This window comes from Castanea sativa, chromosome 3 (genome assembly GCF_040712315.1).
Source record: "Castanea sativa cultivar Marrone di Chiusa Pesio chromosome 3, ASM4071231v1".
In the NCBI taxonomy this organism is placed as follows: domain Eukaryota; kingdom Viridiplantae; phylum Streptophyta; class Magnoliopsida; order Fagales; family Fagaceae; genus Castanea; species Castanea sativa.
In genome coordinates this window covers 9,047,505-9,060,313 of record NC_134015.1, presented here as the reverse complement: position 1 = coordinate 9,060,313, position 12,809 = coordinate 9,047,505, and the positions used below count along the sequence as shown (strand labels likewise).

At 32.6% G+C, this 12,809-nt stretch overlaps 2 protein-coding genes across 2 annotated transcripts; one reads left to right on the top strand and one right to left on the bottom strand.

The window, feature by feature from the left end:
- The first annotated feature begins 1,546 nt into the window (after positions 1-1,546).
- On the top strand, positions 1,547-4,620 carry LOC142629511 (uncharacterized). Its single transcript, XM_075803518.1, has 3 exons — positions 1,547-1,686; positions 3,295-3,355; positions 3,814-4,620. Exons 1-3 carry the CDS (start codon positions 1,624-1,626, stop codon positions 4,029-4,031), a joined length of 342 nt encoding a protein of 113 aa, XP_075659633.1. The 5' UTR covers positions 1,547-1,623; the 3' UTR covers positions 4,032-4,620.
- A 7,286-nt stretch (positions 4,621-11,906) lies between these two features.
- On the bottom strand, positions 11,907-12,414 carry LOC142626835 (nuclear transcription factor Y subunit B-4-like). The gene has a single exon (XM_075800543.1). It carries the CDS (start codon positions 12,397-12,399, stop codon positions 11,950-11,952), a length of 450 nt encoding a protein of 149 aa, XP_075656658.1. The 5' UTR covers positions 12,400-12,414; the 3' UTR covers positions 11,907-11,949.
- Between the last annotated feature and the right edge of the window lie 395 nt (positions 12,415-12,809).

Sequence of the window (12,809 nt, the reverse complement as noted above, 5' to 3'; positions counted from 1 at the left end):
TGGTCATTTGTAATATCCAACCCATGTTATAAATTTAATTAACATTCTAAATTGAGGTTTATTTGTAATTTTTATACTATCTAAAATTATTGTCATAATTAACAAATTAATAGACTGGTTCAATGATAAGATGCATTAATATTTGAAAATCAATAGATTAATTCCTATTAATTTGTAACATCGATTCTTATTTCTTTTCTCCTTTTTTTTCCTTTTAAATTTATTTATTTTTATGTGAACCAACACCAACCTAGAACCAGAATAAGGGAAATATTTTGTTGGCCCTCAAAGGCCTAAAAAGAAAAAGAAAATGGTTTAGGCCCTAGGAGGAGCAAATTTTGCTACATGCAAATTTTAGAACAGAGTAAAATGATACCGTTTTGAGCTCCTTCTTAAACCAAAGAAGAAAAAAAAAGGATCAAAATGAAGAACTATATAATTTGAAGTTTATTTTTGTTTGTATGTGTTCCAAACTTGTCATAGAAGTATCTAAGTTTATTTTTTGTCTTTAAGAATGTCAAATTTTTGTCTCACAATTTGTTTCATTGGGCGGCCTCTTGTAATTGGGATGGACCCATCTTCATCTCCTCTCTTCCTTCTTGGGTTCTTATTCTAGAAATTGGAGATGGATTGTGACCCTCTCTTGTTCCTTAATATGTTCTAATCCATTAAAAAAAAAAAAAAGATATAACCATTCCTTCCTTCAAAATGCTATATCTTCGAGTTGCAGATGAGTTTGCCTAAGATTTGGAGTTGTTTGTTCCAAGTGGTTCTCAAAAGTTCCATTCTTTGGATTCACAAAGAACTTATTGCATTAAGGCTTGTATTATGCTTAGGGACACATTTAGGTGATGTCAAAGATTTACTACAATAAAAAAGATGTCAACTAATTGGGTTATAACTTATAAGGTTCTTGATATTTCCTTAATCCTTTAATTGATATGGATTAAAATTGCCATTTTTTTTTAAATTTTTTTCTATATATTAAAATTTCCATTCTCTTTTTTTGTCTTGAAATGTGAAAATTCCTCAATGGTGCTTTTATATGGCTAAAATCTTTTATATTATTCACTTTCCAATCTTGTGATAATCCATCTTATAAAAGTTAAAGATTTATAGGATTAAGGAGTACCTTATAAATGGGTTACTAAATTGCAACTATTAAGTATTAACCTTAGATTATGATATTTTGTAATATACAACCCATATTATAAATTTAATTAACATTTTAGTTCGTGGACCTCGTGGTTTAGTAGTAATTTCCACACTATCTAAAATTATTGTTAAAATTAAAAAATTAATAGACTGGTTCAGTGATAAGATGTATTATTAGTATTAGAAAATCAACAGATTAATTTCCATTTGTAACATCCATTCTCTCTTTTTTCTTTTTCTTTTTCCTTTTTAATTTATTTATTTTTATGTGAACCAACACCAACCCAGAATAAGGGAAATATTTTGTCGGCCCACAAAGCCCAAAAAAAGAAAGAGAAAATGGTTTAGGCCCTAGGATTAGGAGGAGCTTATTTTAGACAGAGTAAAACGACACCGTTCTGAGCTCCTTCTTAATTAAAGCATCAAAACGAAGAACTCTGAGTCTGTAATTTGAAGTTCAAAGCTTCAATGGCGTGCTTGTTCTCCATAAGCTTCTCCATGCCTCTCTGCGCTCCAACAATCCTTTTTCAGGTACCCTTTTGCCAAATCTCTCTTCCTAAACTTTAGCTTTTACTACTTCACTCACCAAAAAACGTTTTCTCCATAACCCATGTTTGGTTGCTGAGAAAATGTCAGAGAAAAAAGAAAGAGAAAAATTCTTAATTTCTGCTATATGAAAATACCCACATTAAAAAAATACAATAAAATTCACCCAAGTGACCCATTACGGCTACTGTTGTTTGCTTAGTTAGGTTCTTTTTCTTTTCACCCATTTTTAAAGCTAAGAATGTTAATAAACAATGTCAAGATGTTATTTTCTTACATTTTCTAGGGAACCAAACGGGTGAAAAGAATGAAAGTGTACCCTTTCCAGTAGTGTTTCTTGTGGGTTCTTTTCTAATTCTTATTATATAGATAGTGTGTTCGTTTTTTTTTTTATCTATGAGCAGAAGTGAAAACAAACAATGTCGAAATTTTCTGTTCTCACATTTTCTCGGCAACCAAATGGGTCGAGAGAACGAGAATTAAGTTAATTGTAGCTTCTTTTCTAGTTCTTATTATAGTTATAGATGTTTGACCTTTCAAATGATTCTTGGTCAGTCTAGGAATTTGACACTGAAAATTGTTGCCTGAATTCGAGCCATGTTTGGCTTCTGAGAAACTGAAGGGAAAAAGAACAAATGCAAAAGTAAGAATTATCTTAGTTTAGTGTTGTGGAATTGAGGTTCAATATCTATAGAGTGTCTGTTCTTTTTCAATTATCCTTTCTGATGTGTTAGTACTTGTTAAAGGTCAAAATATAGATAAGGGAACCATGGGTAATTAGAAAGAGCCATTTAAATCTTGAATTTGAAGACTATTTAATCTTGGCTAAGTATATTTGTTGTTGCTTACCCTTTAACAGCAAATACTATGAGGTTGATTAGTTGATGCATAAAGCAAGAGATTGATAAATTAGAAGGGTTGTTGTCACCCAGAATGTTTTGTGGGGCTTTTTTTTTTTTGAAGTTTTTAATTCATCACCAACTTTTAAAATGTGCCACCTTTCACTGTGGATCATACATAGATACTGAGTTTTGCTTCGTCACTAATTAATGAATGGTTAACCAGAAATGTTTAAGCTTTATCAAACAGATGCTGGGGTACGACAATAGTTAGTCATCATTGGTTTTTGCGTGCTATTTGCTTTTATATGTAACTGATTGTGTGAATGAGTTTTTTTGTCAAACGCATGTGGATCACCTTCTTTGCAGCCACTGTTGCTGGTTAACTAACCAGGACACTGCATGTTACTCATGAGTAAAAACTCATTGATGTTCATAATGATTAAATAATGGCTCACAAATATTGCTCAATTACCAAAAGTTAATGTCTTGTATTGCCTTTTTGATAATTGCTCAGTAACCAAAGTGGGTTTCTTGTATCACTGTTTTGATCTATCCTAATGATTCTTTAGGTTATGCTACAATTTGTCAAATTAAGTATAGGGATACATTGTAGTAGTTCTGCACAATATTTTTTTTGAAAACTGCTGCTTAATATTTGTTGCTTACACACGATGCCCTGGCTGGTGTTTTATTTATGGAATTTTGTGTATTTGATCTGTTGTGCTTATTGTTTGTTGGGACTTGCCTCCAGGAAATATATCCAAGGAAATCATATCATGGTAGACTTTCAAACCAAGCAACTGCCAAAACAGGTTTTCTTTATTTATCTCCTTGCTCATTTACCATTTATGCCTCCTGTTTGAAGCATTAAAGCATGATTGTTTCTCATTTTTAGGCTTTTATCCTGTTTGAACCTTGGTCAGCTACCTGCATTTTGAGTTTTGAAGTGTTGTTCTGCTCTACATTGGGAGGGGATAAAAAGCTTTTTATGTGAATTTTGGTTATCCCATGAATGGATTTTTTAAAGAAAGACAATTACCATCAAAATCAATAACCAATACATGTATGATGTTGCTTCTTTTAACTCTTGAGTGATAATTTGTTGATGATACGAGACCAATTCAAGTTCCAATAATAAGTTAATAATAGTATGGATCACTTTCAGATGCTAAAGCAAGGCATAATGTTTAGGACTTCATTTATATTCAACATTTGAACAATGCTGTCTGTGTTTTTCTTTTTAAGCTGATTGTATGAATTACGTTTGCAGCACCAAAGCTTCTTACCATCTGCAATGCAAATAAAGGCATACTGTCTGTGAACTGGAGCCATCGACATCACTTAATTACACCCTCGATATTTCCTTCTGAAACTAGTTCTTGTCCCTTGAATTCTTGTACCCATATGATACTAGCTGGTTATTGGGTGGGACCTGATCTTGATGATGGCTGGGGATTTGTTGAAGCTTTTGTAAATCAAATTACTTGATTTTTGGGCTTATTTTGCTTACCTTACTTGATAGACGTTGATTTCGGAAATGTCTGCCATGATTCATACTTCATTAGAACTAGCTTTACCTAACTGCAACTTGCCAGCATCCTACCACTGGGACAAGGTTATTAGAAGTGTGCACTCATATTTGACCAAATGCATGCCACCTCCTCTTCATTTTGCCTGATTTTTCAGACATCAAATTAATGGGTAGGATGCCTTCTCTGTAGTTTCCTCTAGGGGTCGTGTAGGTCACAACCAGCTTTGACAAAGCATGTACCTGAGGTAGAGGAGAATACTGAATCTGGGGGATGAACTAGGAGGTGGCACTGTGGTGGTGTATTAGATTCTGGAGATCACAAGTCACTGATTTCTTAAAAATAGCTGAAATATTGTACTTGCAATTAAGAGGTGCTAAAGAGTATATAGAGGTGATCATAAACTTCTCTTATCAACTCAAACTGAAGGGATCATCAAGTTTTAATGCGAGTATGCATGGACGGTCGATTTTATGTACTGCTTTGGCTCAAGCAATTTGCATTAAGGGTCACACTCCTTTTATTTTGAGTTCAGTTTATGTTTGTGAGATGCTAACGCATGTGGATATTTTTTTGCCCCTAATTGTTTTCACGAACCATTTGTATCTTATTTATGTTGACCTCATCCTATTGACCGAATTGAATAATGAGGCAAAAATCAAAATGTTGGATGAAGCATCTGGTCCGTGACTTGGCAGTGAAGCAGTAGTGGTTGGGATTAGTTCAAGTCTTGGATTCAATCTCACTAATTGGTTTTTATTTTTAAAAAAGTGATAGACATGAGCTATAAAATTAAAATGGTGTAAATTTACAAAGTGAAAGTTGAAGGTTCGGCTGAAAAGGGCAAACTTGGGCTAAAATTTTGCGGGAAGATGTTGTCATCCACAAAACTGAGATCCAACTGTTTAAAAGCCTGACTATAAAATATGGAGACCCTAAAGCATATGGGCGTGTGCAATTGCAAACGCTTAGAAGTCTAACTGACCTTACCAATGTAGGATCTAATTTTCGGCAAGGTACCTTTCTAAGCTTTAACTTGTATGGGCTTACCAATGTCATAGTCATAGAATTAAGGCCGTTAAATAAATGAGTATTTTATTTTTTTTGTAGAAGAAAATAAATCAAAGTGTTTAGTATCAGACTCCCAAAAAATAATGTGTTTATTTATTTAGCAAACTAATCAAATTCAAGCTCAGGTTTAAACTTAGGTATTGAACAAGCAAAACTACATTATAATATGTCCATAAACAAGCAGACTTAAGATTGATTTTTTTTTTTTTTTTTTGGTTGTTGAGATAATATAGACAGAAGACAAAGAGAATGAAAAATGAGAGAGTAAGAAGATAAGACTTACAACACTAACACTTACAAAAGGGCCTAATATTTGTAAGTACTAGTGAGGCTTATAAACCGACGACTTAAAGATTGAATTTGAGTACATAAATTTAGAAGATATCAAATTATTGTATTTAAGTTATGAAAGTGTTGTAAAAAATGTTGTTGACGTATAATTTCTCTTAGTTATTGATATAGAAAAAAAAAACTTATATGGTTTAGTAGTGAAATTGATACTAATTACTAGTAATATAAGATTGGTAAATCTAATTTCTAAAAAGTTCATAAATCTAAGTGAATATATCTAATTAACTCAAATAATATATAGTCTCAACTATATGTTAATTATTACTTGTTAGTATAGATTTGAAAAGCGATACAAATTCCTAGTTATTTTAGATGAAAAAAGAATAAGTTAATGAAGTAGTCTATGGAAAAAATCAAGCCTTAAAAAGGAAAAAAAAAAAAAGCATGAATATATAATCTTGCTTAGTAACAAGTTCAACTCTTGTTCAACTAATCTTAAACTTTTAATGCCTGCCTCAACTCAATTAAAATCTTGAGAATGACCATTAATACAACCATGACAATTTACTCTCTCTCTCTCTCTCTCTCGGACCCAACCTTAATCCCTTGTTGGATGTCTTCACGGTTTAAACTTAGGTATTGAACAAGCAAAACTACATTATAATATGTCCATAAACAAGCAGACTTAAGATTGATTTTTTTTTTTTTGAGATAATATAGACAGAAGACAAAGAGAATGGGAAATGAGAGAGTAAGAAGACAAAACTTACAACACTAACACTTACAAAATGGTCTAATATTTGTAAGTACTAGTAAGGCTTATAAACTGAAGATCGACTTAAAGATTGAATTAATTTCTCTTAGTCATTGATAAAGAAAAAAAAAACTTATTTGGTTTAGTAGTAAAATTGATACTAATTACCAGTAATATAAGATTGGTAAATCTAATTTCTAAAAAGTTCATAAATCTAAGTGAATATATCTAATTAACTCAAATAATATATAATCTCAACTATATGTTAATTATTACTTGTTAGTATAGATTTGAAAAGCGATACAAATTCCTAGTTATTTTAGATGAAAAAAGAATAAGTTAATGAAGTAGTCTATGAAAAAAATCAAGCCTTAAAAAGAAAAGAAAAAAAAAAAAGCATGAATATATAATCTTGCTTAGTAACAAGTTCAACTCTTGTTCAACTAATCTTAAACTTTTAATGCTTGCCTCAACTCAATTAAAATCTTGAGAATGACCATTAATACAACCATGACAATTTACTCTCTCTCTCTCTCTCTCTCTCTCTCTCTCTCTCTCTCTCTCTCTCTCTCTCTCTCTCTCTCTCTCTCTCTCTCTCTCTCTCTCTCTCTCTCTCTCTCTCTCTCGGACCCAACCTTAATCCCTTGTTGGATGTCTTCACAGTTTAAACTTAGGTATTGAACAAGCAAAACTACATTATAATATGTCCATAAACAAGCAGACTTAAGATTGATTGTTTTTTTTTTGAGATAATATAGACAGAAGACAAAGAGAATGGGAAATGAGAGAGTAAGAAGACAAGACTTACAACACTAACACTTACAAAAGGGTCTAATATTTGTAAGTACTAGTAAGGCTTATAAACTGAAGATCGACTTAAAGATTGAATTAATTTCTCTTAGTCATTGATAAAGAAAAAAAAAAACTTATTTGGTTTAGTAGTAAAATTGATACTAATTACCAGTAATATAAGATTGGTAAATCTAATTTCTAAAAAGTTCATAAATCTAAGTGAATATATCTAATTAACTCAAATAATATATAATCTCAACTATATGTTAATTATTACTTGTTAGTATAGATTTGAAAAGCGATACAAATTCCTACTTATTTTAGATGAAAAAAGAATAAGTTAATGAAGTAGTCTATGGAAAAAATCAAGCCTTAAAAAGGAAAAAAAAAAAAAGCATGAATATATAATCTTGCTTAGTAACAAGTTCAACTCTTGTTCAACTAATCTTAAACTTTTAATGCTTGCCTCAACTCAATTAAAATCTTGAGTATGACCATTAATACAACCATGACAATTTACTCTCTCTCTCTCTCTCTCTCGGACCCAACCTTAATTCCTTGTTGGATGTCTTCGCGGTTTTCTTTTTCGTACTATCGCTTGGTAAAATAGATCGGTGCAATTAAAAAAAAAAAAGTCTATCTAATCCAACCTCATCAAAGAGCAAACATTTTAGGCTTCCTGCTTGATCGCTTGCCTTTTCTTCTTCTTGGTCTTCCTCTCCCTCCCCATTTCTTTTAAAACTGTTTTGAGTACTTCACTAACCCCTGGCATATACATTTATACACTCTCCCATATCATACAAACTAGATCCCTAGGATGACCTCAAAAAGTTCAGAGAATGTTAGTGACAAAAGTCAAACTTAGGACTCCCATGTTGAGTGATCATGAGTTTGAGGAAGACCAACCCTTTGGGGCTTTCTGCTTGTTAAGCATGATGCAAACCTTAAGCCAGTGTTTGGGTACATCTTCAAGTTTTTAAACTGTCACCCAGGATACATATCAAAGCTTCACGTTTAGCTAACTAGAACCTGGTCAGAAACCAGATGGATGAATAACTGAATGAGTCCTATAAATCTATTGTGTTGATGGGTTTTAAACAGTTTGCATTAACCAAAGTGCATGAAATTCAGGTGCTTATTGGTTGAATAGTCTAATAACACATTGAAAAAGTCCTTGAAGACATCGATGCCCTCGACATATTAAGTATATATCCCAAAAACAAGTATGTTGCTAGTAGTTATACATATCTCACTAGAATTGTTAATTAATATGACATTAATTAAAACCATAAACCATCCAATAGTTAACTCTATATGATTTTAACATCATAAATGTTGGACTGATTAGGCCCCGTATAAGTACGGAAAAAAAGGTTACCAGCGATGCATCTAAATTAAGTATCTGTTAATTAATCCTTGCTAGCTAGAAGTTCAATAACAACCGCTTGTCGTCAACTTTCTTAAGCATGTAATAGTTTTTGTCCAAGTAATCACCAGTGAAGAACTCAATAGTGGTTATAAATCAACAAGCTTAATGCTTTCCTTTTGGTTGCCAAGGGAAGAAAGGAAAAGAAATAAATGTTTGAATGCTTATTAATCTTTACTACAATCAATAATTGACCCAAAAGAAAAAAAAGGGTACTCAAATGAATACATTTTCTCTATCTTGTAGTAAGTAGATTGTATTAGCGAAATAACAATGTTCAATATAATTTAGTTATTTGCTAGCTTATAGGTTGACATTACAGCTTTCAAAACTAAACTATTACGTGTGGAATTCTTATTGAAATAAAAAACTTATTACCTACTTGTGCATTGTACTATGTCTCTCTATAATGCAGATTGTCATGGCTAAATGCTAGAAGGCATGGGTATGCAACTATGCGTGCATTAGCTAGGTGAACAATGGATCATTGGGGTAGTTTAAAATTATATATTAAGAAGATCAATGAAGCCTCTTTGGGTAAAATTTTAGGTCACATGCAATTAATTTGCAACAAAGTTACACTTTTCATATGATGGGCTGCTGCAACTCACAGGGACAAGTCATGATGCCTTTGCCCTTCAGCCTGGAAAATGGATGCACCAATTGCGGTACATATCGCCGGTTTGCTATAATTAAATTCAAATCACTGCTGCCAAAGTGCCAATTTGCACAAGTAATCTTGCAGTGTGAGAAGGTTATGAAGCTCGATACCATAAATCCATGGTCGGAGTCCATGGAAGCAATATTTATCTGAAATCATTCAATCAAGGAAACCATCATATATTTAGTACTGCAATATATTTTGCAGTTGGTCCCATAATTCTTTGTGGTTTTCGAAATTATTCTATCAAGGAAACTATCACATAGTACTTACTACATTGCTATAATTAGTCCTAAATTTTGAACTTTTCAACATTGTCCTAGTAAGCAACACCATAACACATGCAATACTGTCTTGGTATGGTTGCTCCAAATGTATTAAGGTTTTCTTTGATTCTACAAAGGAAACTATTTCATGGTCGTACTGCAGTGGCATAGTTGGTTTGTGAGGTTTTCAGCTTTTGTATCAACTAGTCTAATAATATATATTTAGTATCAACCATGCTCAATTTTGAGAAATTTCTCTCCTTTTATATAGGGTAACTTAATTAGTGGGACTTTGTTCCATACCTTTGTAGGAAACATACTTAGTGGAAGATTTTCCACACCAATTGTACCAATTAAATCTTTTGGAAATGAGAGAAAAAGAGTGGGAAAAGAATATATGAGAGGAGATAGTTGAGAAGTGGTCCCAAGAGTTTATAGAAACCCTAGGCTGCATGTTGAAAGCCATAGCTCTGACAAATTTTTTTAAATTTGATTATCAGCACCTTTACAATCAACTTTACCTTTACAATCAACTTTTATGGGAAAATTACCCTAATCTATTTGCATAAGAGTAAAATATAAAGCATGCCATAGATTTAATTGGGTGTTCACGATTAATCATGTCATGTAAAGCCACGTGATAGTGGTCCCTAGTTCTAGGGTTACCGAAATCCAAAACCTAGTGTGTGTGTGCAATGTCTAGACTAGTTTGACTATTACTATTTGAGTAATATATATCAACCTGCTAGCATGATATATTTTGCAGAAAAAAACTTTGTGAGGAAATTTATTCAGAAAAATTCAGGTGGAATTTGTTATTGAGAATTATAGTGCAATTGAGAGGATCTGCTTAGAACTAATGTGATTGGATCTTATAACTGAAACATTCATTTGCCTTCTCTTTCAGTGAAAATGAGAGGATGTACTTAGAACTATTGTGATTGGATCTTTGACCTGAAACCTTCACTTTTCATTCTCATTTGTCTCTCTTTAAGTGAAAATGAGAGGATCTACTTAGAACTAATGGGATTGGATGCTTGAACTGAAACCTTCACTTTTGATTCTCATTTGCCTTCTCTTTTAGTGAGAGAGTGGGGGTTCTGGTTGGTGGAGAATGCTCACAGAACTGAAATGAATAAGTACTTTGGATTATACTAACAGATTTGGTTCTTGACCTTTTTGGTCTGCTAACAGATTTGGATTATACTCTTTCATGATGAGTTGACTAGTGGTTATAGTACAATATTGGAAGATTTAGATTCAGCTAGATGCTAGGCAATATAAGAAAACCCTAAGAAAAATGAGGGGCGAAAGGGGGATATTCAATTGTTAACTCAGTTGAAGTCTCAAACCTCAAGTGCTGATAGGTCCATGCATATAAGCATAAAAATAAATCTGATAAACCAGTGATTAAATAGCAATATATGTGACAAGGAATTCTTATATGGTTATTCTACAGACACCTAAAATGAACACTGCATACACAAGGTCTTATCATTCTGGAGGAATGCTAGCTCAAGAGCTAAGCAAATTAATTACAGTGAAAAATATAATTGGATTATAATCACTTGATAAATTATACTGAAAAAATAAATAAATTGAAGAGGAATATGTATCAATTCTTACAGTTGAGAAGAATATAATTTTTGCATTTCCTTAATCTGGAAATAGGAATATCAGCTGGCCACTTGGGATGTAATTACATGATATATTTTACTAAAAACAGAAAGAAAGAAAGAAAAAAAAAAAAACAGAATGATGTGAATAAATCACAGTAGAGAACAAATTAAGTTTTCCACTGCCTTAATCCCAAAAATGGGAATAATTACATCTCATTAACCAATGTTCATCCCAAAATGATCCTTAGTCTTTAGAAGAAGTGAGAAGTGCTCAATCACATAGAAGAGTTTAAAATTCCTTTATAGCTACCAATTTAGCAAACCAAGTTTGTGTCTAGCCAGAATCTGAATGCCTAACCAAAATGGACTCTTCTTACACTGTCCTCTAAACTATTGTCAAGCTTATTTCCTTTCAAAATCAAGAACTGCTCATGAGAGTACCATCTTAACATTAGTATCTATCAAGTATAAACTGCAAAATTCAAGCCAGACTACATATATTGGCCAGCACCTTCTGTTCTTACATGTGAGTTTAATATGGTAAATTCTCAAATAAAACTCCAATAAGTAAAAATTAATGGTCAAAATTTGAATATCAAATAATGTAGAAATAAATTTCACATATTTTTTTCTTTCTAAATTAAAATACCGGAACGCTCTCTATAGAAGTTCTATGTACTATCATATAACATTAAGATCTGTCATGAAAACTGCAAATTAAGTGCAAGCCAGACTACATATATTGTTTATCACCTTCTACAGAGGTTCCTCTCCTCCTTCAGCAAAAGAGAGGAAGAAAAAAAGTACAATATGAAGAAAATGATACATTAAGTGGAGCAGAAAGATGCAAATTTACCTTAAACTACAAAAGTATTGAAGAAAGATAGATTCAAATCTTTCACAGTTGATTACATCCACACACATGGCTTGAACCTCTACCTCCAGTAGTGATCTTATTCATCAGCACATCATATCATGCAGTAGACAATATTATAGTTCAAGATGGTCTTGCTTGAGAGTTGTCACCCCTCTCCGTAACTCTAAACTCTAATGGGATAGGAAGCTCAGTTTGCCTCCCATGTGGACCTCCACTTCTATAGTTTGATTCTTCTTCATGGTTGTCAGGAGTACCATTACCTTTGTTTTGATTAGCTTTTAGCCTTTCAGCCTCTCTATATTTATATAAGTAGCGTACTATAGCCTCAGCATAGTTATCAAAACCTAGAGTACTCAAAGCCCAACAGATGTCATCCCCATTGACAGTCTTTCTGTTCTCTTTGTGACACTTGTCAGATGCCTCCGCTGTGACAAAACTTATGAACTCAGTTGCACATTCTTGCATAGTTTGTTTGGCTTCCTTGGAAATCTTTGCTGTTGGGGGAAGGATTTGCTTCATGATCCTACCCACGTTTGCAATTGGAAGCAATCTTTCTTGCTCATCATCCATTTCTAAAGTTGGCTTGGCAATCAAATGAATTTTTTTCTTCTCAAACACAGACATGTTGCTAGTGGATCATGTATCTTCACTTATATAGATGAAAGTATGTATATCATGTATATGCATGTGTCTATGTGCATGAAACATGTTATGTATAAACACATGCATGAAACATGTTATGTACATATAACAATTGTGGATATATATGTTGCATGTGAAGGTGTGTCACTATGGTCATAATGGTATGATCTATGATGTAAAAGCCTAGGTAGAGACATGATCTTGGTGATGCAATAGCACTAGGGTCTATGTTTCAAAGTTTGACTTCAAAATATTAAAATAAAGTTCTGCTAAATCTATAGCTGATATTGAAGCTGTTGTTGATGTCAAATGGTTTTAGCATATGTAAAGAGATAAAG